This window comes from Amphiprion ocellaris, chromosome 19 (assembly GCF_022539595.1).
Source record: "Amphiprion ocellaris isolate individual 3 ecotype Okinawa chromosome 19, ASM2253959v1, whole genome shotgun sequence".
NCBI lineage: Eukaryota > Metazoa > Chordata > Actinopteri > Pomacentridae > Amphiprion > Amphiprion ocellaris.
This window is the reverse complement of record NC_072784.1, coordinates 11,904,316-11,926,812: the sequence shown is the minus strand read 5'-3', so window position 1 is coordinate 11,926,812 and position 22,497 is coordinate 11,904,316. Positions and strand designations below refer to the sequence as shown.

The window sequence follows — 22,497 nt, the reverse complement described above, 5'->3', positions numbered from 1 at the left end:
TTATTTTTTACATTGACTGCAAAATAAATGTACATAATGTGCATTATTTTACAATATGTGACCATAAAATTACACTTTAAAAAAAAAAACTATACCTAAATCCGCTGAAAATGTAATTATTTTGTGTCAAGCTTTTTCCACCGTATTTTACCATTATAGTATTTCAGATTTTACTGATTTTTTTTTTTTTTTTTACAGTATAGAAGCAGAATTTTTCATGTTTATTAAGGGAATAAAACCTACATTTTCCCTCACTCCCTCAGTTTCTATAGAAAATAGAAAACTACACTTACAAAACAAACAAAACTAATGAACACCTCCAACAACAGATAAGTAACTGAAGAACTGGAGCTAATCAGAACCAGACTTCTTCACACTGATGACATTGTTGTGATTTTTGTGCTGCTCGGTGATGCACGAGTTGCACAAATTAACCTCAGCGAGTCCCTCAAAGGTCATTCCTGCTCTGAGGATGAGTGTCGTGGCCTTTGCAGACAGCCGGAGGGTGATGATGATGAAGGTGAAACGTGAGCATGAGGGTAGTTCTCACAGGAACCGACGCTGGTGGAAAATAATTATCAGCTCAACAGCAACGTCTAATCACTGGAGACTTTTGTTTCAAAATAAAAGCCCTTGCTAACAAGACGAAGAGCCGAGCAGAGATTTAAGAAAACCTTGTTTTCTGTGTTGCATCGCCATAGAAACAAGAGCAGCATCCTTTTTAAATTCCTGTTGACTCTGAAAGTCTGACTGCTGCTTTTATCTGCTCTAAGTCAGTCAGACTTTATTTGTAGAGCACTTTTCATACAAATGACATGTAACACAAAGTGTTTTACAGATGAAAGGAATAAAAAATGCAATAAAATAATACAAACAACCCCCAATGTCAAGTTAGAAATGAACTGAAAAACGCAGGGAATGAGATAAAATAAATAAAACACAACAAATAAGTAACAGATGGCATCTTTTATTTATCATTTTTAACAGTTTTTGAACATTTCAGTCCATTTTGGATGATAAGAGCCAAAAAAAAGTTTTCTGGACCCACCTTTTATAGACAGAAATGCTGGTTTATTATGCAGCTTTTGAAGTAGAAACTAAGCCTCAAATCATGGGTCAGAGTCTAAGACTTGTCCATGTTCAAATGTTAAAGATCTTCAAAAAGTCACCAAGAGAAGTCAGCATTCAGAGGCAGCAGGATTTATTGTTGACAAAAATCAACAAAACACCCAAAGAAAAACCACAGATACTGAGCTGTGCATCATCTTTTATGCTGAGAGTTGGTCATTCTTCCAGGACGTATGATTGGAATGACAGTTCTGACACCATTATACTTTTCTAATTCTATTGGTCTGATTATTGTATTTCACCCTTAGATCTCACTTTACAGTAGTGGTGTGGGATAATGCAAGATTTGGTATGGATCCGATACCAAGTAAATACAAGGCCACTATCGCTGATACTCCAGACTAACTTTTCCAGCAGTTGGTCAGTTTACAACAAAGGTTTGGTGCTGTATCTGGGCCACACCTGGAATGAAGATGGGGTTGTAAATGCTTACGGGGTTTAAGAATCGGACTAATTCCTGGGCAGGTTTTCTTTGGGCTGGATGAGGAAGAATCTGGGTTGCCAATAAAATCACAAAGTGAGGGATAGCCTCCTTTAACAGTGTTTAAAACAATGTTTTTAAACAGTGTTTAAGTGGTTTTTGACAGTTTGGTCAATATTTGTACAATACGTCTGTCACTGAAATAGGAAATGATCTTTTAAGATGCATTTTTAAGTAGTTTTTTTGCACAGAGTTACTTTTGTAATGATGGTTATTGTCTTTGACAATAAAGTGTGACAGACGTCAATTCATCACGCCCACCTGGTTACAGTTGAAACACAAACACTACATTTACTGTTGTTCCCTAAACGCCTCACAGTGCAGACTGGTAGATGCTGCTCAGACGGGGCTAGTCTTCGTAATTGGCATACAGGAGAGAAACTGAACTTAAAGTATTGATCTTATTGCACTGCTATCGTTCAATATCAATACCAACGCTGGAATCGATGTTACTTATATTTGGATCAATCCATCCACCTCTACAGAGGACTTGTGCATTAGGTTATCATTAGGTCATGTTTTACAGAGAACATGTTCAAACTTTTTGCTCCACATCTTACCCTTATTTTGTGATAGATTTCATGCATGTTACACCTTATATATTTTATGTTTAACATATTTTAAGTTATAGTACCTTAAGTTTACCCCATTATGTTTTGAGTACTCCATTTGTCTTTACACCAAAAATACATGTTTTACTTTATGATCTTCCAGCTGTGTGTGTTCTCCAGGCAGTCAAACCAGTGATTACTAGAACCTTCATTATGTAATTCATACACGTCTTAACTCTATTCTTCAGTTTAAAAGCATTTGCTATAACTATAGCTTTTATTTTTAGTATATTGCACTCAGAAATTACACTATACTTCCTAGAATTCTTACTTTTGATAAATCTTCTGAAAGTACTTTTCATTATCTAACTAAAATTTGCAGATCAGATGCCATTTTAAGCATCTATAGTTTAGAATAGCAAGTTTCAAGCAGAAGAATCCTTATGAGATGAACACTTCAACTGAGTAGTTATACATTAAAGCTGAAAACAAGCTTTTATTACAGCCAGTTGTTGCAACAGTTTCCATTTACTTCCCCATGAGATCATAGAAATTAGTGCTCTGCTCCTTTACTGCTCCCTCTGATGCAATAATATCCTGCAGTGACTGCAAGTTCAACAATGAAGTTTCTTATATGCAACCTCATCCAAGTTAATTTAAACTGATTTTGCCTTTTAGTTTCATGTGAATTTTAGAGTCGGCATGCTTCATTATAAATCCTGTCAGGAGGCCTTGTTTAATTATTTGCTGGGAAAAGTCAGAATAAACCTTAAAATATCAGTTATGGACAATAATCATAATTGAAAATGTCACTAATTTACTCATTAATTCCCATTTGTCCAGCTGTGTGAGATACCAGAATAAAAACCTAGAATCCCAACCTTAGATCTCTGACTCAGCTCTTACTCATGTGTGACTCCCTTCATATTTAATGAGCTCCAGCATCTTTCGGCAAATGTCAACTAATATTTGCAGCCAGAGAGCATAAAAGAAAAAAAGATGCAGGAGGAGAAACGGCTGTCTACCAACAACAAGCTCTTTCTCAGATGCAATTAAATGAGAGCCAACAAACACATCTTAGTACTGTGCAGCTGTGAACCCAAACACTGAAAGCAGCACTGAGCAGAAAGGATAAATCATTTTATTGGGTCGACAAAGTCACAAAACAAACACTCCAGTCAAGACCTGTAGTCTTTAGAAAACAAATCGGTGTCCAAAGTCACATTTTTACCATTTAATGTATGAAGCTACATTAAAAAAACTGAACTCAAAAGACCCAATTTTCATTTCTTCCTAAATATTAAAGAAAACTCTTTTATTTCACCTTCACAGCTGCAGCTTCAGGTTTCTCTGCTGGACGTCTGATGGTGAACAGGCTTTGCAGGTTCACCTCCGGGTCCACGTAATGAGGAATCTTGCGCTCGTTAAACAGACCCGACAGGTTCGTCTCCACTTTGGTTTTCCTGGAGAGTCTCATCCGTAAGGCGAAGAGTCGGTTCAGGTTTTCCTCCACGAGGGGAAGCTGGTGTCCGTTCAGACGCCGCTGCCACCACTTCTTCGGACGCTGACGTTTCTGTTACAGATAAAGAAAAGTTTAATTTTTACAAATCTAACTGTTAAAAAAAAATCCAATTTAAATACAGGAAAATGTAGATTATTAAATGCTTGATTAAATTGTTAATTAAATTTAATAATTTTACAATAAACTAAATCTGAAAATTATTAATGCATGCACAAATTTGGCCCCATTATAAAAGGTTAACATGTATATTCAGTTTTATTCTACAATTTTACTAGTTATCTTGTTAGTACATTTGATCTTTTTTTTTTTTTTTTTTAAACATACAGAGTTGCTTTTCATCAGGTTTGTAGTAAAATTCTGTGTCGCTTTATCTGAACACTGACAGGTTTTACCTTCAGGCTGACAGCGCCGGGATCATGACGGATCAGATGTCTGCTCAGACTCTCCTGAGGATGGAAAGAAAGTTTAAAAAGGTGGCCAAACGTTCAGATACCAGATGTGCTGCTAGTTTGCTTGTGGACACCGACCCTCATGGCGAACATGCGGGGGCAGTCAGCGAAGGGACACCTGTACTTGAGCAGCTCCAGGTGAACTTTGCGGATGTGATGCTGCAGGTTGAAGGTGGTGGAGAAATACGCCTTACAGTCGTCTCTGGGACAAACCAGCACCGGCTTATGAGACGAATGGATCCGCTTGTGTCTGCGCAGAGAATCCACCTTCTTAAACTCCTTCTTACACACTTGGCATGGACGGGACACTGAAACATTAAAAAATATAGTTTAAAAATACTCCAAGTGAGAAAAAAATATTTAAAAGAAAAAGGTGAAAATTGACAGTAAAGGTTCCAGAAAGAAAAGCACATTTCATAAATTTGCTTGCAATTTACCAAAACAAGGAAAATTTGTCTAAACAGCCAAAACTATTGATTTATCATTTTTAACTCTCCATATACATGATTTAAAATATTATATATGGTGCTAGTTTAAAGAAAAAAGTGTAATTTTGCAGTCAAATTTTATTTACCTATTATCATTAATTTACTATTTGTAAAAATGCAAACTCCTAATGTTTGTTATATTATGTCATTTATTAAAACTGGGAGAAAAAGGGAAAAATCCCTAAGTTAAAGGAAAATATCTGTAAAATAATGATGTCTGATTTAAATGAAGAAAGACTAATTTTACATTCAGAAAAGAAGAAATTTGTAAAAAAAAAAAAAAAAATCATATTTTTGATGTGGACATTTACAGTTTGAGTTTATTTCTTCATTGTGTAAGAAGTATAAATGTTTTTTCCCTCGTGATTTTACTTGATATTATCTATATATTAAAAATAAGTTTTTTTTTTTAACAAATGGGAAAATTAGTCAACAATTTTACAATATCATTTTACTAGATGTTAACTAATTTAACAGTGAAATCCTGATTTTTAATAATGAGTTTATTTTTTATTCTATTTAGAAGAAAAGATTTGATTTTTGATTTGGACCTTCACAATTGACCATTTTTATATAACCAACATTTAAATTAATGTTGCTTTTTCCAATCTTTCATGTAATTTTCCTTTCAGATAACAGCACATATGTGTAAAATTGTTTTGCAGATTTAATTACAAAAAACAGTAATTTTGAAGTTTAACATTTTAAAAACAATGATTTATCATTTCATTTTTTTTTTTTTTAAAAAGTCGCACATTTGGCTTCTTTATTTAGCATTTGCAGGCAAATTAACAAGTTTTTCCTGTGCTGACTAGATATTACCTGTAATAGATGGGGGAAAAAAATCTCTAAAATAAACAGCTTTTTTTACCCCTAATAATTATAGTTAAAAATAAATCTTTTAAGCAGGAACTCCGATGTATTCCTACAGGATTTTTTTTTTTTTTAACTTACCTGGGTGTTTGGCCAGGTGCTTCTGCAGCTTCCCCCAGGTGAGTTCTATTACCTGACAGTCAGCATGAGGACAACAGTAACCTGCAGAAACCAAAACAGCAGCTGGATTTATCCTTCAGGAACCACATTCAGCAGGTTTCATTTGTCCTGGAAGAAAGTCTCAGATGCAGGAAAAGGTTACAGGCAAATGCAGTCACGACTCTTTCTAATTAAGGAATTTCACCAGGATGGAGGACGAAAGGACCCCGCTGAGATGGAAATAAACCCACCTGCATGCTTCTTCTCGTGGGCTTTACGGGCGACGTGGGAGTCGAATGAGGCTCCACATCCATCCTTCGAACACCTCGGTGAACCACAGGAGACAGGAAAAGGTAAAAATACATTTAACAGAGTCACAGGACAGTCAGACTCATTTTTCTGATTCTGGAAGCGACAGATTCATAAAAAAAAAAAAATCACATATATGAAGAAGGTATTTGCCTCATTTTCACGAGTGCAGCTACAGTTCTGTCTTTTTATATTCAACATGGAAATTCATTTTTTTCTGTGAAAACCAATTAACTTTATAAATTACCATTGTTCAATTCCTTATTTGCAATTTCCTTTAAATAGCAGCACATAAGTATAATTATATTTCTACAGTGGACGTTTTATTTAAAATTACAGATTTTTTATGTTTTAACTATTTTAATTATATTTTATTTATAAATTTACTTTCTATTTGGAAATTTTGAGCAGTTTGGTCCATTTTTTTTTTACAGTTACTATTAATGAATGCTCTTTTACCAGACATTTCTACATTTTTCAATTTTTGATCCGATTTTAAATAGTGGCAAACATTTGTAAAATTATACAAAAACAGTGAGGATTTTGTTTAAAAATATAGATTGGTTTTATTTCTTATTTATAAATTTTCTTATTTGGAAATTTGGGGCAGTTTTGGTCTATTTTGTAGAGTTGGTTATTGAATGCTCTTTTTTCCCCGATATCTACATTTTTCAATTTATAGGATCTATTTTCAATAGTGGCAAATACTTGTAAAATTATATTTTTTCTTATTTAAAAAAAATGAAACACTGGGTTTTAATTTCAAAACACAAATTTTTCATGTTTTAGTTATTTTTTTATTTATATCTTAATTTACCATTTGTAAAAATATCACTTTCTGATGCGGACATTTACAGTATTGACCTTTTACTTTTGTTTTTTTTTTTACAGTAAACATGTAAATTAATGCTTTAGGGATTTTACTAGATTTTATCCGCAAGTTGACCAAACCGAGAACAAATCAGTTAAATTGTAGTTGAACAAATTTTTGTAGTCTGTGGGACTAGACATTAAAATATTGAGCAGACTTACTTGAAATTCGGAGACTCTCCATGCTGTTGTAGATGCAACTTAAACAATCTGCGCTTCCTGAAGGTCAAGGAGCAATTTGGCTGCTGGCACTGCACGAGGAGAATATTAAAAGGACCCAAAAAAAAAGGCTTGAAACCTGCTTATTCCTCATCATTCTGGCAGCTAAACGCTGTGGCGCCATCTGGTGGCTGAATCTGAACCAACCTTGAAGTACTTGTCCTTGTCTCCATGAGCGTAACGCACGTGACGCTTCAGCTTCCCTGCGTTCAGGAAGCTCTTTGCGCAGGTGGAGAACTTACACCTGCGCAGATTAGAAGTTAAAAATGAGCAGACAGCGAGAAGAAAGTAAAAGAAATGTGTTTTTTTAAACCTACTTGAACTGCTTGATGCCTCTGTGCTGCAGCATGTGGCGGCTCAGATGCGCTTTTCTGGAGAAACGGCGCCCGCAGCCAGCGACTGCGCACAAACACGGACGCTGTGGACGTTTTGGTCCAACTTTAGCGCTCAAAAACGCCCTTTTATATTCAGTTTTGTGTGCAAAATGCCGGAAATTCTGCCTTACCGCTCCGGTGTGCGCTGTTTCATGCTCCTTCAGCCTCCACTGTTTGGAGAAAGTCGCTCCGCACTGCGCGCAGGTGAAAGTTTGCTTCAGCGCGGCTCCGGCGGGTTTCCCAGCCTGGATTTCATTCATGGCCCTGCTGGAGACGATCAGGAAGCTCCTCTGGGAAGAAAACCTGTAATGAAGCGCCGCCGCTTTAGTCTGCGGGTCTTATAGGCCCCAGAAAACCAGTAGAGCAGTTAACTGGCAGCAGGTGAACCAGAGCGAACAAAGCTGAAACTAATGACGCTGATTAGAGAAACAACGTGAACATGAAGCAGCTGCATGAAGACAGTTTCTACAGTTAAACCACTAATTACTCAAAATCCATCGCTAATATGAATTTATGGTTTATGATTACAGGTTTCTTGTGGCTGAAAATGACAAAAAAAGCAGAAAAAGAAGGTAAGAGGCAGTTACAGATGAATTTAGTCTATTACTACACTGTAAAAACAGCTTTTTTAGGTGTTTAGCTGGATTTTTAACAATGGGCTTTCCCTGTTTTGTTAAAATATAGGTGTGTAAAATCACATATGAAATATTAATTAACATGTTGACCATAAAGAGCAGGCCAAAACATCAAAATTCTGTATATTTTACAAATAGTAATTCATGTCTTTACAATGTTTACTGTGAAATTATATATTTTAATCAGCAAAAAAACATAATATGTCTATGCAGTATTATTTTAAAGAAAGGTTATGTGTATTCAGGACTGAAAAATGGTAAATATTTTCAAAAAATATTATTTTACAGATTTTTTTTCTACAAATTTTATCTTGAAAATCCCAGAAAACAATATGAATTTACATGTTAACTGCAAAAAAAAAAAACTCATTAAAAATAAGGATGAAAACATCCACAAACTAAAACTGTCAATAACATCCCCATCAAAATATTGTATTTTTACAATTAGTATTTCATTCTTTTGCAATGTTTAACTGTAAATTTGCATTGTTTTACTGTATTTTAATCACAAAAAAGAAAAAAACATATGTTTATGCAACATTATTTTCAAGAAAAATTTTGATATTCTGAACTGAAAAAAAGGTAAATATTTTTAGAACTGTTATTTTACAGACAGATTTTACTTTTTTTTTTTTTTAACAAATATTGTCTTGTAAGATCACAGAAAAAGGTATGAATTTGCATGTTAACTCAAAAAATAAAATACATTTTTAAAAATAAGAATGAAAAAACCCACAAGCTAGAACTATGAATAACATCCACATCAAAATTCTATATTTTTACAAATAATTAATTCTTTTGCAATGTTTGACTGCAACATTACATTATTTTAGTGTATTTTAATTACAAAAAAGAATTATTTATGTGTCATTATTTTACAGAACAATTGTGTATTTTAAGAACTGAAAAATGGTAAAGGTTTTTTGAGCTAATGAGCTAATTATTAAGAGTAATGAAACTAAGTTATTATGAAAACAAGACATTAAGTAACATTTTAATAGCAAAACTCTGACTAAAAACGTGATTTTTTTCTTGTGACAACACTTTTTAGACACCACTTTGTAAATAAATCTTAAATCTACATGCTGACTGATTTTGGCAGCATAAGAATTTAATTTCCAAAAGAAATCCACACATTTGTGGACTTTTAGATGGTTGAAATTTGCACATAACCCTGTAGATTTAGATGAAAGTGTGATGCAGCTCCATGCACAGCAGAGGGTGCTGTGTCTCCACCACACAAGGATCTCTGGAAGTGAATGTTCAGCTTTAACGTTTCATTAAAATGCAACGATTTGTGTGTTTCCTGAACTCTGCAGCACATTTAAGCTGTTTCTGAGCCTTTGCTGAGTTTAAAACAAGGGGAAACGGTTGCTCAGATCTCTAGAATCGAAGGTTTTGTTTGGGTCTGATCAGTTTTCTTTATCGTGAGGCGGGTTACAGAAGGTGAAGTGATTATTTCTCATTATTATGCAACACTTGAAAACTTCTTTAAGCTCCAGAATCCAGATCAATCAGAGCATCTCACTGTTTTGATCATCTGCAGCAGCTTTCAGAATTCAGATTCACAGGAACACTGAAGCATTCCTGCAGACTTTCCTATCTTTGGGGATGGTTGGATGGTTTTGGCTTCTTCTCCTGTAGCCTCCATCTCTTCCTGCTACACCTTCAGTCCCTGTTAGTGTCAGAATGAAATATTCAGAGGATCCGTTGGAGCACAATGTGCCTCCATTAGCGGGACGCTGCAGGAAGAAGAAGATCCTGCAGGTCCAGATTTATGGTTCCCAACGGAGAGCCGCTCGATTATTTGATGGTTTATTGTCGGTTTCAGGGTTAAACTCACAAAGGATCTGTCGTGTTAATCACTGAAATGTAGATCTGATGTTCACTGTGGCTAATCTGGAGTGGATGTGCAGATTCTTTCATGTCATAAAACCATTTATTTGTGCAACATGTTGCAACTGTTTGCTGTATATTACTTTTTTTAAACCGCTTATGACAAAACATTAAACACGCTCATTCAAAAAGCCCCACACAAACTCTCAACAAAAACCTGTCTTCATCAATATTTTTGAGTTGTTTAATTAAATTCAGCTTAATTCAGTTTGATTTAACTCCAACAGAACCAAACAAAAAGATCAATTCTTGTAATGTAAAGTTAAAATGCAGATACAGATTTATTGAGAAAGATTCATTTCTTGTTTTTTACTGATAAATTCATATGAAAAAGACAGAAAAAATCTACACAAATTGTCAAATAAGCAAGAAATAAATCCACTAAAATAGTTAAAATACTGTAATGTTCACAAAAATGTACAAATAACAGCAAATATCTGTAAAATAATTCTATTTTTCAGCTGATTTAAACACAGGACAACTGCTAACTTTTAATGGCTACACATGGTAACAGAACAGATTATTATTTGTCAAATTAGACTTACGTGGATGCTATTTCCAGTTTTGGCTTTTTTTTTTGTTTATTTTATATTTATTTATTTTTAATTTAACAGTCAACGTGTAAATTATTACCTTTTTTCCTGTGGTTTTTATCAGATATTATCTGTAATTTAACAAAACAGGTAAAATTAGTAAAATAACAGTTACAAAAGGATTTTGCTATTTTTATTTGCAAATGTAAATACAGTAAAAGAAAGTAAAAATGTTAAAAAAAAACACATTACCATTCATTAAAAAATCAGATTTTTGATGTAAACATTCTTATAGCTTTGGTCTTTATAGTTAACGTGTAAATTTAGATTTATTTTAGTGATTTTACTGTACATCATGTGTAATTTAACAAAACTTTGTAACATACGTTAAGAAATGAAGTGCGATTAAACAGTGTGTAAGAATTTTTCTTTCAAATAACAGCAAATATTTCTAAAATTATAAAAAAAAAATATATATATATTTTTAGCCAATTTAAACACAGTACAGCAAATATTTCTAAAATTATAAAACAAATAAAAATGATATTTTTTCCCAATTTAAATACAGTACAACAAATTGTGTTCTGTTTCTTGTGATTCCACAAAATACTTTTTTGTGTAATTTAACAAAACAGGGAAATCTGTAAAATATTCTCTTTGTGATATAATTTGGTTAATGTTTGTTTGTTTTAATGACAGTGCAGTAAACCTCATATTCTGCTGTCTAATACTGACATCAATCATGCAGTAATTGACTGTAGAAGCGAATTACCGCAGTTAAAATAGAGTAAATCACAGTATTTTCATGGTGTGCTTCTTCTCCTTCCTCCTCTGCAGATCTGCCATCTTCATGTCACTTCCACTCCCAGACTCTCATCCATTCATGCTCTCCGTGTGACAGGATGAATGAAAGGCAGCTCAGCCTCTAATCCTCCTCTAAAGCTTCTCTCCGGACGCACTTGAGCCGCCGGTTGTCGCATCTCCTCCCTGCGCCGCGCTGCGCTGCATGGCAACGGCGGGAGGAGGAGGAGGCGGCGGCTCGGGCTGAGGGAGGAACCTCGGTCCCACGTGTCCTCCTCACCGCCGCAGACCCAGCGCATCTCTCCGCTCTGCCTTCCCCTCCGGTTCCGCAGATCCGCACCGCCGCATCCAAACACCAGGACGCACCGGCGCAGCGTGGCGGAGCGATGCGCCCGCGGTGCGCACAGCTGTCCGGCTCTCCGCTGCCTCTCTGATCGGCACCGGTATCGATCCGCTCACGCCGCAGGCCTCCCCGACTCGTTTTCCCATCAATCTGATATGCAAATCCCGAGTAGCGGCTCGGAGCTGGAGGAGATGAGAGGACGCGCGTCGTCGGATGTTTAGCAGATTCGCTCCGGATCCACCGTTTCTGCTTTTCCCCCTCCCGTCTTTTTTGTTTCTTTCTCCTCGCCTCCCGTCCGTGACATCCCGCGGCTTCTCGATGCAGTAATCCGGGGGAATATGTGAAGATCATGCAGGCGGTGTGGAGCTTCCTGGTCTTTGCTGCAGTGGGCGAGAGGCTCTCGGTGTCAGGTAAGAGAGAGAGGAGGGAGCTGCCTGCTGCTGTTTCTTCGCATCCACACATTCTGTTTTTTTCTGCCTTGACCAGCACTTTTAGGGTTGTTTTTTTTAGATTGTAGCTGGATGTCGGTGCCAAACAGCCCCACTGGCCTGGAAACCCACAGATTTGCTGCATCAACACATTTCCTCCGCAGCCTAAAGCCCCACAAGCCCGTTTCTCCCTCTAATAAACCACTGAAATAAAAAGCTGCCAATCAGCAGGCAATTAATCTGCATCCTGGTTAATGAGCTTTTAATTTATGGGCCTTCCTCATATACAGGTGCACCTTTAAAGCACACAAATCCACCAAAATCTGTAAAATTAGGTCAGCAAACCACCTCTCAGTGTGACTTTTACATCACTTCTAGCTACATTCCTGCTTGTTTCTTTGCCATGAAAGCTCCGATTTAATCCCCAACTTGGCACTAAATGAGGATTTCCTCCCTCGTGGTTGCAGGTGTGGACAGGAGCCCGGTGCAGGATGGAGGCATGTGGGACTGGTTCTCCCCGGTAGGAAGCCCGGACGGCGGGGAGATCACGTATCCGAAGCGGCTGGTGCAGCAGATCAAGTCCGAGGAGGAGATGCCTCATGACTTGTTGGATACCAGGGTGAAGAAGAACGGCACCGGGGGCACGATGGTGAGCTCACATTCCACTTTTTTGTGCAATTTGGCACCCAGAGGGGGAGAAAGCTCACCTGTAATTCATGAAAAAGACAGTGTTCTAGATGCACAGTGGAGGAGAATCTTCAAAATCACACATGCAAATGAGTAAATTCAGGAAATTCGGGTGTATTCCTGAGCGTGCATGCATTCTGGGTGCAGTTCTGATGACAAAAAGCTGCCTTTTTTTTGGTTTCGTTTTGCTGTGAAACCGTGCAGCTCACGCCGCTGCAGCCTGGATGACAGTGCAGGGTGGTGTCTTTGCAGCACTGCTTCTGGGTTTGGCCCAGTTTAGTCGGTGAAGGCTCCCTGCCAACGTCCACAGCACGCTGCCAGATTTTGCAACAAGTTCTGATGAAAAACCCCTGACCCGAGCGGCTTCGTTTGCAGAGTTTAGTTTTGGGGAAAGAGGCGTTTTAAGCGTCGGTCTGTGGCGTCACGACGAAGCTCCTGAAACGTTCAGGCGTCACAAGCCTCCCTCTTCATTATGCAGTGGTGTGTTGAAGTATGTCCCCATTAATTATGAAACAGGCCTGTGTGAGAAGTGCTGCATGGTCCATCCCCGTCCAATCCCATTTTAGATGATGCATTTCATGCTGCTGCAGATATTTCAGCTTTTCTGACAAACATTGCTTTAAGATTTGGATTTTCTGAGCTCAGTATTCACTCATCAACACATGAGATTCCATCAAAAGCCTGAAAGTCACATACATTTCTAACCCACTGTCATTTAACCCTCGTGTCGTCCTCTGTGTCAAAATTGACCCGTTTTATAGTTTGAAAATGTGGGGGAAAAAAAATTTCACAGTGAAAATTCAACATTTTTAAAAAAAATTTTGGTGGAAAAAAGAAATGTTAAAAATGTTTCTTAAGAACATTCACAAAAAATCAACCAAAATCCAGCGAATTTCGCTGGATTTTGGTCGATTTTTTTTTTGTGAATGTTCTTCAAGAAAATATTTGAACTTTTACTGATATATTTGTAATCATTTTAGACATTTTTAGGATTTTTTTGGAAGATTTTTAATCATTTTTTGAAAATATTTACAAGAATTTTCTTGCCAAATTTGGGGGATTTAAAAAAAAATGTAAAATAAAACTTTAAAGGGAAACTTTTAAGGAGTTTTTGGAATTTTCTTCCTGAAGTTTTGCAAATTTTCAGAAATTTGGAGAATTTTTAGCAGAATTTTTGGATTTTTTTTTCAGACAAGGAAACTATATTTTTGTGTGCCCGTAAATGAGGACAACAGGAGGGTTAATTCTGTTTTTATAAAGAGCACTTTCAGACTCTATAAACACACCAGAGTGACATAATTGCACATCATAGTCAACACGTCAGTAAAAAGCTGCATAAAATACATCAGCGAGGTACAAATAATGACACAGTTTGCGGCAGACGAGGTTCCTCGGTCGCCTCCTCTCTCCTGTTTTGTTTTTTTGAAATATTTAAGATGCTTGGATCGAGGCAGCAGATAAATTTAGCAGCAGCAGGGGATGAGCTCAACTTGTTCTTTCTGTTCTGTCACATCATGCTGCGTTGATGAAGCAGCAGTTTCTTCTGCGTTTAATTTGACCTGTCGTGGTTATTTCAGCGTCTCGTGACACAAACTATGAGAAGGATGCTGTCTGAGTTTTTGCATTAACCCTCATCAGTACACCTGGCGTTCATGTGGACCCCAGGGGTATATAAATAGTCATATTTTTTTATTTACAAGTTGGATTTTTCAGTCCCTTTAGGTAGTTGTCACCCACATAGTTGCCATCACATACATCACAGCTTATTTGATTCCAACCAGGTTTGTGGTGTATATGCAGAAAAATCATTTGGAGTACATGCAGACCCCAGCCGGACTGTACATCTTTTATTTATGTATGTTTGTGTTATGTTGCTCTTGTGATGACTGCTTCAGTTGCATTGTGTTTCATTTCAATTCAGGAGTTCTTCCACTAATATTGTAAGCAATACACATTCGTTATCAATAGTAATTTCATTGTTTCTTTCATATTTGTATCTATAGACGACACACGTTTTAGGAAAATATACATTGAGAGGATGTGGACAGTCACGTGTACGGATGAAGTACGTTTTTGTCATGTGTACTGATGAGGGTTAAGGTTGTTAAAATCACAGCTGAGATTGAATGAAACATCTGAACCCCAAAAACCTGCTGGTGGGTTGAAAAGGCATGTTGCTTCTTTCCCAAAAAATCACCAAAATAGCACCATTTATCAGAGCAAGAATTGTCAAATTTTCAACTTTCCATCAAAAACCTGAACCAAATCTAAGCACAAAATCATATTTCATCCAAATCGCTTTATTTTCAATGTCGCATTTAAAAAAAAAAAAAAAAAGAGTCAAAAATAAACAGTTTGCACTAATCGGATTGTGTAAAAAAAGAAAAAATTCTGAACTTTTTGACACAGCTGTAAAGCCACTAGTGACTCAACTGGAAACAATGGTCATGTGACAGAAATTCAGGAAAGTCTTGGCCGAATTGCCCTCAAAGGGATTATCACCTTATTTTTTAAGAAAATGTGTTAATAGAAAATCCCTACAAAAATATATTTGCACTAAATAGTTTGTGGAGAAAACAAAAGATTCTGTGTATTTCATTGCAGCGGTGAAGCCACTAGTGACTCATCTGAGACCAACAGCTAATTCAGTGAGTTTTCAGCTGAACTGCAGGTTGTGTTTCAACAGAACAGAGAGGAGACAAATATGGAAATACATTTGAAGTCTAAGTGGTAAAATATCTATAGTATGTAGAGCCTCCTTTTTTTCCACCAGTATTGACAGCACCTGTGGACACTTGGGAAAAATGTTTTTACGTGTTGATTCCAGCTTGTGGTGATGAGGAGATAACCACAAATTGCAAAAACGCTTGAAATTTGCTCTGTAAGTCAATAAATTTTTATTCTTCTAATCCCTAAAACTCACCACTGAGTTTGACAGGCGTATTATGTTCATAGAAATCACCAAAATGAAACCATTTATCACAAACCGTCTGATAGCCTTTGAACTACTCATCCATGGCGTGCCATTCAGTTGACAAATTATCTAAACTCACATTTGTGATATTTTATTGAAATCATTTTATTTTACAACTTCAAATAAAAACCTGGGGAAAAAAGTAACCAGATTCTGGAAAAAACTAAAAAACAAATCTGTGTTCTTCGGTGCAACTAGAGTCATGAGTGACTCTACTGTGAGCAATAGTCACATGAGAAGAAATCAGTGACTTCTCGGTTGAACTGCAGGCAGTGTTTGGAAATAAACATGGGATATAGATGAAAAATGTAAACAAAAATAATCTATTGTGTGTAGATTTTTTTTTCCAGTGTTGGTAATAGCTGTGGGCACTTAGATAAGCATTGTGCATCTTGATTTAATTTTTTTCAGCTGTTGTAAAATAGATAAACAAATTCAGTTATTTCTGTCCTAACATTTCTGGACTTTAGATTGCAGAGAAAAATGAGCCACAGTGACTAAAAATGTGTCAGAACCAAAGAAAAAACACCCAGAAACTCCTGCTTAGAGGATTAATTCATTCATGAAAAATACTTTGATAAATCTTTTGTCTAGTTCATGAGATAGTTTCAAGCAGAGTAATACACAAAAAACAAATGTTTTTGTGCTAGATTTAATTTTTTAGGAATGTAGTTTTTCCTTCGTAGGTTTAAACAGTTATTTCAAAGTAATCTACCATTTTAATTTTAACAGATTTTGGGTTGCATTTATTTTTTATTCATCTGGTGAAGCTTTTTCACCAAAACGTGTCTCATAAATGTATTTTTGCAGACTGGAGTTTGAAACCATAAATCCATGAAGAAAAGCTCTTCCAGTGAGAACAGTTCCCACATTAATCCTGCAGTCTGCTTCTCTCTTCATGTGAAAATGCGCATTGATTTTTTAAAGATAGATGATCAGTAATTTACATTTCAATATCCAAAATGGCTTAGAAAGACTTGTAGCAGGAGGTGGGAAAAACAACGATGTGGCACTGTTGAAGAAAAGCTGCTGAAAGGATCTTGTGGTGGGATTGTTTGGTCTAAAATGAATCTTCTCGTCTCAGCAATGATGAAAGGTCTTTGGTTTTTCAACAATTCATCGAACAGTTTTCCGAGGTGGTCGAACCGTGGTGGAACAACGTCTTCGTATTTATGTTTCAGCTCATCTCTGCAGGTTCAGTCTTCATAGTTTGCTTCCAGAGTTCTTCAGAGTAGGTTTCATCCCTGCAGAATTAAAGAACAGCTAAACCTAAATCAACTAATGAAAACATGCACAAACTGACTCTTGAGTAATATTGTCTATGCACCTTTCAATCCAAAATTGTCCACAAAAATTCTCAGGTTTTTGTATTTTTTGGGTTGGTAAATTCATAGTTTCTGCATAACTAATGAGAACTTGACAATTTTATCAGTGCTACAGCAGGTGTGCATCAGTCTGCTGTGTTGATGGTCATATTATCGCTAATATTTAATGTAGAAAACTAACCATGGATGTTTCTGAGGCTGTGACTTTGCATCTTTTGCAAATCGAGTAGCTAGTAGTCGATGCAGTGCATGTACAAATGGAAGCATCTCCAAAGTCCTGCAGCAACTACTTCAATTACAACAGTTTTAATGACAAAATGTAATTGTGTGGATGATGAAGAACCTCCTAGCACAGTCTCTCCTCATAATGAGCATTTGTTTTATCGGTGCACGTAAAATTGGTGCATTTACAGACTGAACCATCTGTTTCCTTACAAATTCTGGGCTGTATGCAGACGTCCATAGACAGGTCTGTACTAGGGATGATGAGGATTATTCATTAAATGATTAATTATAGTTAATAACTTAAATCCTTAAGCAGAAGATGAAGGAAATGCATGTCAAAGACTGTTGTAGATCAGCTGTAGTACCTGGTTGTTCCACCAGGTGGAGCCTCTTACTGCTCTTTTGAAGTATTCATATACTAAGGATTTAAAAATGCATATATTTCACAGACCTTACATACTAACAGAAAAATTATGTTACTTGGAAAATCTTAAAAATAAGAAGTGATTGGATGATTTATCCTTTTATTAATCCTTAATTTGCACAATTCAAGATAATGGTAATGATAAATATATACCACCAGTCAAAAGTTTAGACACACCTTCTCATTTAATGCTTTTTCAAAAATTTATTTTCATGGTTATTTACATTGTAGATTCTCTCTGAATGCATCAAAAAGAATGAACACATGGAATTATGTAGTAAACAAAAAAGTGTGAAATAAGTCAAAACATGTTTCATATTATGTGGACTTTAGATACAGACACTGTTGTGGGCTGTGTTTTTTGTTTTTAATGGCTAACCTGTAAATGAATATTTTTTTTTTTTGGTGATTTTACCAGTTATATATAAAAATAACAGTAAAAAAAATCCCATTAAAAAAATCTCGACTATGTTTCATTTCAATTTCAATAATAAAAAATTTCTTTCAAATATTGATTTTTTTTTGTCATTTTCCAAATTTTTGATGTTGATAATTTGTGCAATTTTACATTTGATATATAAATTAATATTTTTTTTCTGTATTTTTCCTATTTATTATTTGTAATTTAACACAACAGTAAAAATCTGAAAAATAACATCAGATTATTAGAGTTATTAGAGTGTCAAAGCTCCTATGAGCAGCGTTTGTCGTCCTCTATGAGCCAGTAGTAAGAAATCTGTCGTCTGCATCACTGGACGGATCATTTCTGGAAGCGTTTTTATTGTAAAATCCTTCATGATTCACTGCAGACTGACATCAGAGCTGCTGGAAGGAGTTCAATCTGCAGTAAATCTTCCTCTTGTCCTGCTGTCTCCTCACCTCGCTGCAAACTTTCCTCCTCCTTCCTTCTGTCAGACCTCCTTTTTATTATCCATCCGTCCATCCTGGAGTTCTTAACCTCCCGTAACTCTGAATCAATCATTTCAGAGCTCTATCGATCCCTCTGAATTATTCATGAGACTTTGTGACACGCTTGTATTGTAGTATTGCCCTGTAATTTATCACCTGTCTTTATTTTACTTCACAGCCCGTCCATTTGGCTCAGAGCTGCTTCCAAGTCGAAGCCTTCGGACAGACCTTCACTCTGGACCTGGAGCTCAACCAGTCAGTGTTATTTTCAGGGTTTTTTTCTCTGCCTGCTCAGATCAGTAGCTGCTCTTAATTTGCTGCAGCTGTCCTCATTAGCATTTCCCCGCACTTAAGCTAATGCACTTAGAGCCTCTATTATGCTACACGACAGGATGGGAAATGTGGCTCTTCACTGCTGGATGTTTATGAGGTTTCTGTGATTTCTGTTCAGCCAGAAGTGGTGGAAAACATCTTTATCTGACTGCACTTGATATTTATGGTGTTTTTCTTTCTCTCTGCAGCCACCTCCTGTCTTCAGAATATGTGGAACGGCACTTTAACCAGGACGGCAGACCTTTACAGTCTGTGGTAAGATCACATTCATGGGATTTGATGTTTGCTGACATGATTTTAGAGAGTTAATGTGACTTTTTGCAAATTATATCTGCATATAAATGAGATGATCAGAGCAGCATTGGCATATTTCACACATTTTGAAGTTGTCAGATGCATCCTCAGCTGGATTCCAGTTCATTATATAACAAATTGCTTCTGTTTCATATAAATAGTAGAACCTCTGAACCCCCCTAAATCATCAATGGGTTCAAAAAGCATGTATTCTTTAAAGAAAAGCGCCAAAATTAAATCATTTGTCAGATCCAGAAACTGTAAAAACACAAAAATCATCAGATATTCAACTTTACAGGAATCCTTGAACTACTCATCTGTAACATACAAGTAAATTTGGAAAATTAACCAAATCTATGCTAAACATCATAATATTTCATCAAAATGCCTTATTGATTATTACTGTGACAGGTTTATTGTTTCAATGAAACCTCAGCACTTCCTCGACACTATTAACCCCAATGCTCACTGATTAGTTTAAAAAGCATGTAATCTTGAAATAAATGCCAAAATTATGCCTTTTGTTAAAGCCACAAATTGTAAAAACTGAAAAAAATCATTGGATTTTCACCTTTAAGATGGTTCTTGAACTACTGATCTGTAACATGCCATTCAATTGGTAAATTAACTAAATCTGAGCTTAAAACATTGTATTATTTAATGAAAATCACTTCTGATTTTAAAAATTGCTTCCAAAAAAGGCCATTTGTTCCATTCATATTCCAAAAGACTACAATTTTTTGCGCTCCTCAGCTCAACTATAACTTTCATGCAAGGCGGTTATTACAGTCACAGTTTTTAAGCTTGTAAATTGTGTTGTTTTAATTAAAATTTATTGCCCTACTTCAACCCTCTGAACTCCAAAACCCATTGACAGGTTTGAAAGATATGGTTATTTTTTATTTTTTTTAAATTACAAATTGCACTATTTATCAGAGCCAGAAACTGCAAAAACATTTTAAAAAATGCTAGATTATCACCTTTCCAATGATCTTTGAGCTACTCATCTGTGACCAATGTAACATTTCCTCAAATATCACAAAAATGATCCTACATGTCTTTATTTAAAAATCGAATAAAAAAAAAAATTTCTAGTAACCAGATTCTATAAAAAATATTAAAATTATCCACTTTTTGGTAAATATGTGAAGCCATTCGTGACTCAGCTGTGACAAAGAGTCATGTGGTGTCAAAAAATTCAAGATTGTTTGGCTGAACTGCAGGCTGTGTTTACACAGTACAGAGATGGAAAATTAAAAATGTTAATATCTATATATGTAGAGCCATCATTTTTTTCAGTATTGCTAACAGCTGAGGGAACATGGAAAACACATGTTGATTCTGTGTTTTATTATTGTTATCATTGTAAAATAAATCATGAAATAAAATCAGTTTCCTCTGTGAGGTTTTGCTGGGAAAATTAACCAAACCTATGTTGGAAAAAAAAACTTGGATTTTTCATCAAAATCACTTTATCATATTATTATAAGTCTCATTAAATTTTTTTGTCAAAAATATACAGATTGCTGTAAAAAACAAAAAAATTCTGCTCTCTTTGGCCCAACTAGAAAATCATGACTCACTGTGACCAAAAGTCATGTGACAAAAATTCAGTTACTATTCAATTGAAGTGCAGGCAGTGCTTCTGCAGAGCAGAGACAACATAATTATGGAAACTAATAAAAAATGAAAAATATCTGTAGCATGTGGAGACAAAAATTTCCAGTGGTATTAATATTAATAATAATAGATTTTATTTGTAAGACACTTTACATTATAAAACAATCTGAAAGTGCTAAATGTATAGTTATATTTTTTCTATTTTTTAATTTTTAAAAATATATATAATTTAAGGCATTTTAATAGTTTTGCAATGACAGTTTTATTTTACAGATTTGGATTTTTTAAAAAATGTATTATTATTTCTATTTTTATCATTTATTTGTTTATTTAGTGCAATCAGATGCCTTCATTAAAATAACAACAAAACATTATCAAAAAGTTCTGCAGTGAACTGTTTGTATTTTTCAGATTTTTCCTGAATTATTATGATTTAAATAAACAAATCTAGAAGTTCTGCACTGAAATAATTGTATTGTTGATTTCAATAAATTTTTTTGCAGCCAAACTCCACAAAGATGCCAACAGACCTAAAAATAATACTGTTATTTTGCTTTTTTCCCTCAGATTTATTATGACCAAACTCCTTCCATGAACTGAATAAACCTTGAAGAACTGAAAACTGAAAATGCAATTTTTTTGTTGTAACTCGGCTCTTTTACAAAAATAAAATGTTTTATTCAAATAATTAAATATTTAAAATGTAAAATATCTATAGCATGGAGAGCCACTATTTTCCAGTATTAGGTCATACATATTTTTTTCTATTTTTAGTTATTTTTATTAAATAATTTATAGCATTTTTACTGTCATACCGTGCACCGTCCTTCATGATTGTTCTGTTTCCATAGAGGTGCAGGACTTTAGATTGCAGTGAAAAATAAACCACGAGTAAAAATGTGACAGAAACCTGAGCGTTTAACACATATCTGTTCGATTTAGAAACAAAACATGCACTTTTTTACTTGTTTTGATCGTTTAAGGCAAACTATTAAATGCCGTAGCGATGCTTTAGTGACATTTGGTCGGTCCGGAGTCATCTTCCTGTTTTATCTATTTCTGGAAAGTGCATCCTGTGCTGTCATGTTGGGCTGCACCTTCCTGCCCGTCAGCGGTCAATGGTGGCCTTTCAGATGGCCAAGAAAAGCAGAAATGATCGCCAGCGGTACAGAAGCACGGAGATGCATCATCAGGAGAGCGTGAAAACCCTTCTTAATGTCAGTCGGTCGGGACGGAGCAGAGGAACGTCGCTGCGTTCTGCTGGCTGGGAGGGACGACTGGTGCTTCCTTGTGTGGAAACGGCAGCCGCCCACCCGGCAGCTCCACACCCACCATCCCTCCAAACTCTCCTCCAGCCTTCCTGGCCAATCGCAGGCCTGTCTCCACGGCAACCGGTTTGCTCAGCAGTGTCATTAAGTTCCTGGCAGCGACAGGAATGAAAAGAGGAGGGAGGGAAGAGCAGGGGAAGGAGGAAAATACCAGCTAATGGAAAAGGAAGATGAGCCGCAGCACTGAGGGGGAAATTCAGGGAGTTTTAGTGGTTGTGGGTTTGTTTTCAGAGCCGATGGAGGCTGATAGAGGCTGAAGGAGGCCGATGGAGGACAATGGAGGACGATGGAGGCTGGATGAGGCTGGATGAGGCTGATGGAGGCTGATGGTCGCTGATTTAGGCCGATGGAGACTGATGGAGGCAAATGAAAGTCGGTG

General features: G+C 36.0%; 2 protein-coding genes across 4 annotated transcripts in view; one reads left to right on the top strand and one right to left on the bottom strand.

The window, feature by feature from the left end:
• Positions 1 to 3,278: 3,278 nt before the first annotated feature.
• Positions 3,279 to 7,655, bottom strand: 42sp43 (P43 5S RNA-binding protein). The gene is made up of 9 exons (XM_023293670.3): positions 7,495 to 7,655; positions 7,307 to 7,407; positions 7,137 to 7,233; positions 6,933 to 7,021; positions 5,843 to 5,916; positions 5,574 to 5,654; positions 4,210 to 4,439; positions 4,075 to 4,128; positions 3,279 to 3,733 (listed from the first exon to the last, which is right to left on the bottom strand). Exons 1-9 carry the CDS (start codon positions 7,621 to 7,623, stop codon positions 3,476 to 3,478), a joined length of 1,113 nt encoding a protein of 370 aa, XP_023149438.2. The 5' UTR covers positions 7,624 to 7,655; the 3' UTR covers positions 3,279 to 3,475.
• Positions 7,656 to 11,326: 3,671 nt separating this feature from the next.
• LOC111584506 (disintegrin and metalloproteinase domain-containing protein 11-like) overlaps positions 11,327 to 22,497 on the top strand; it is a 31,954-nt gene continuing 20,783 nt past the window's right edge. For all 3 annotated transcript variants that reach the window (XR_004845959.2, XM_055005182.1, XM_023293662.3), the window contains exons 1-4: positions 11,327 to 11,981; positions 12,467 to 12,648; positions 18,722 to 18,798; positions 19,065 to 19,131. Coding sequence is in view for 2 of the 3 variants with exons in the window: in XM_055005182.1 (XP_054861157.1) it covers positions 11,921 to 11,981; positions 12,467 to 12,648; positions 18,722 to 18,798; positions 19,065 to 19,131 (387 nt within the window). In the remaining variant the exon portion in view is untranslated. The remainder of the gene's footprint in view (positions 11,982 to 12,466; positions 12,649 to 18,721; positions 18,799 to 19,064; positions 19,132 to 22,497) is intronic.

Coding starts and splice junctions, on each gene's coding strand:
- 42sp43 (XM_023293670.3), bottom strand. CDS start 7,623: ATGAATGAAATCCAGGCTGGGAAACCCGCCGGAGCCGCGCTGAAGCAA. Junction 7,408..7,494: donor AAACAGCGCACACCGGAGCG/GTAAGGCAGAAT, acceptor AAACGTCCACAG/CGTCCGTGTTTGTGCGCAGT. Junction 7,234..7,306: donor AGAGGCATCAAGCAGTTCAA/GTAGGTTTAAAA, acceptor TAATCTGCGCAG/GTGTAAGTTCTCCACCTGCG.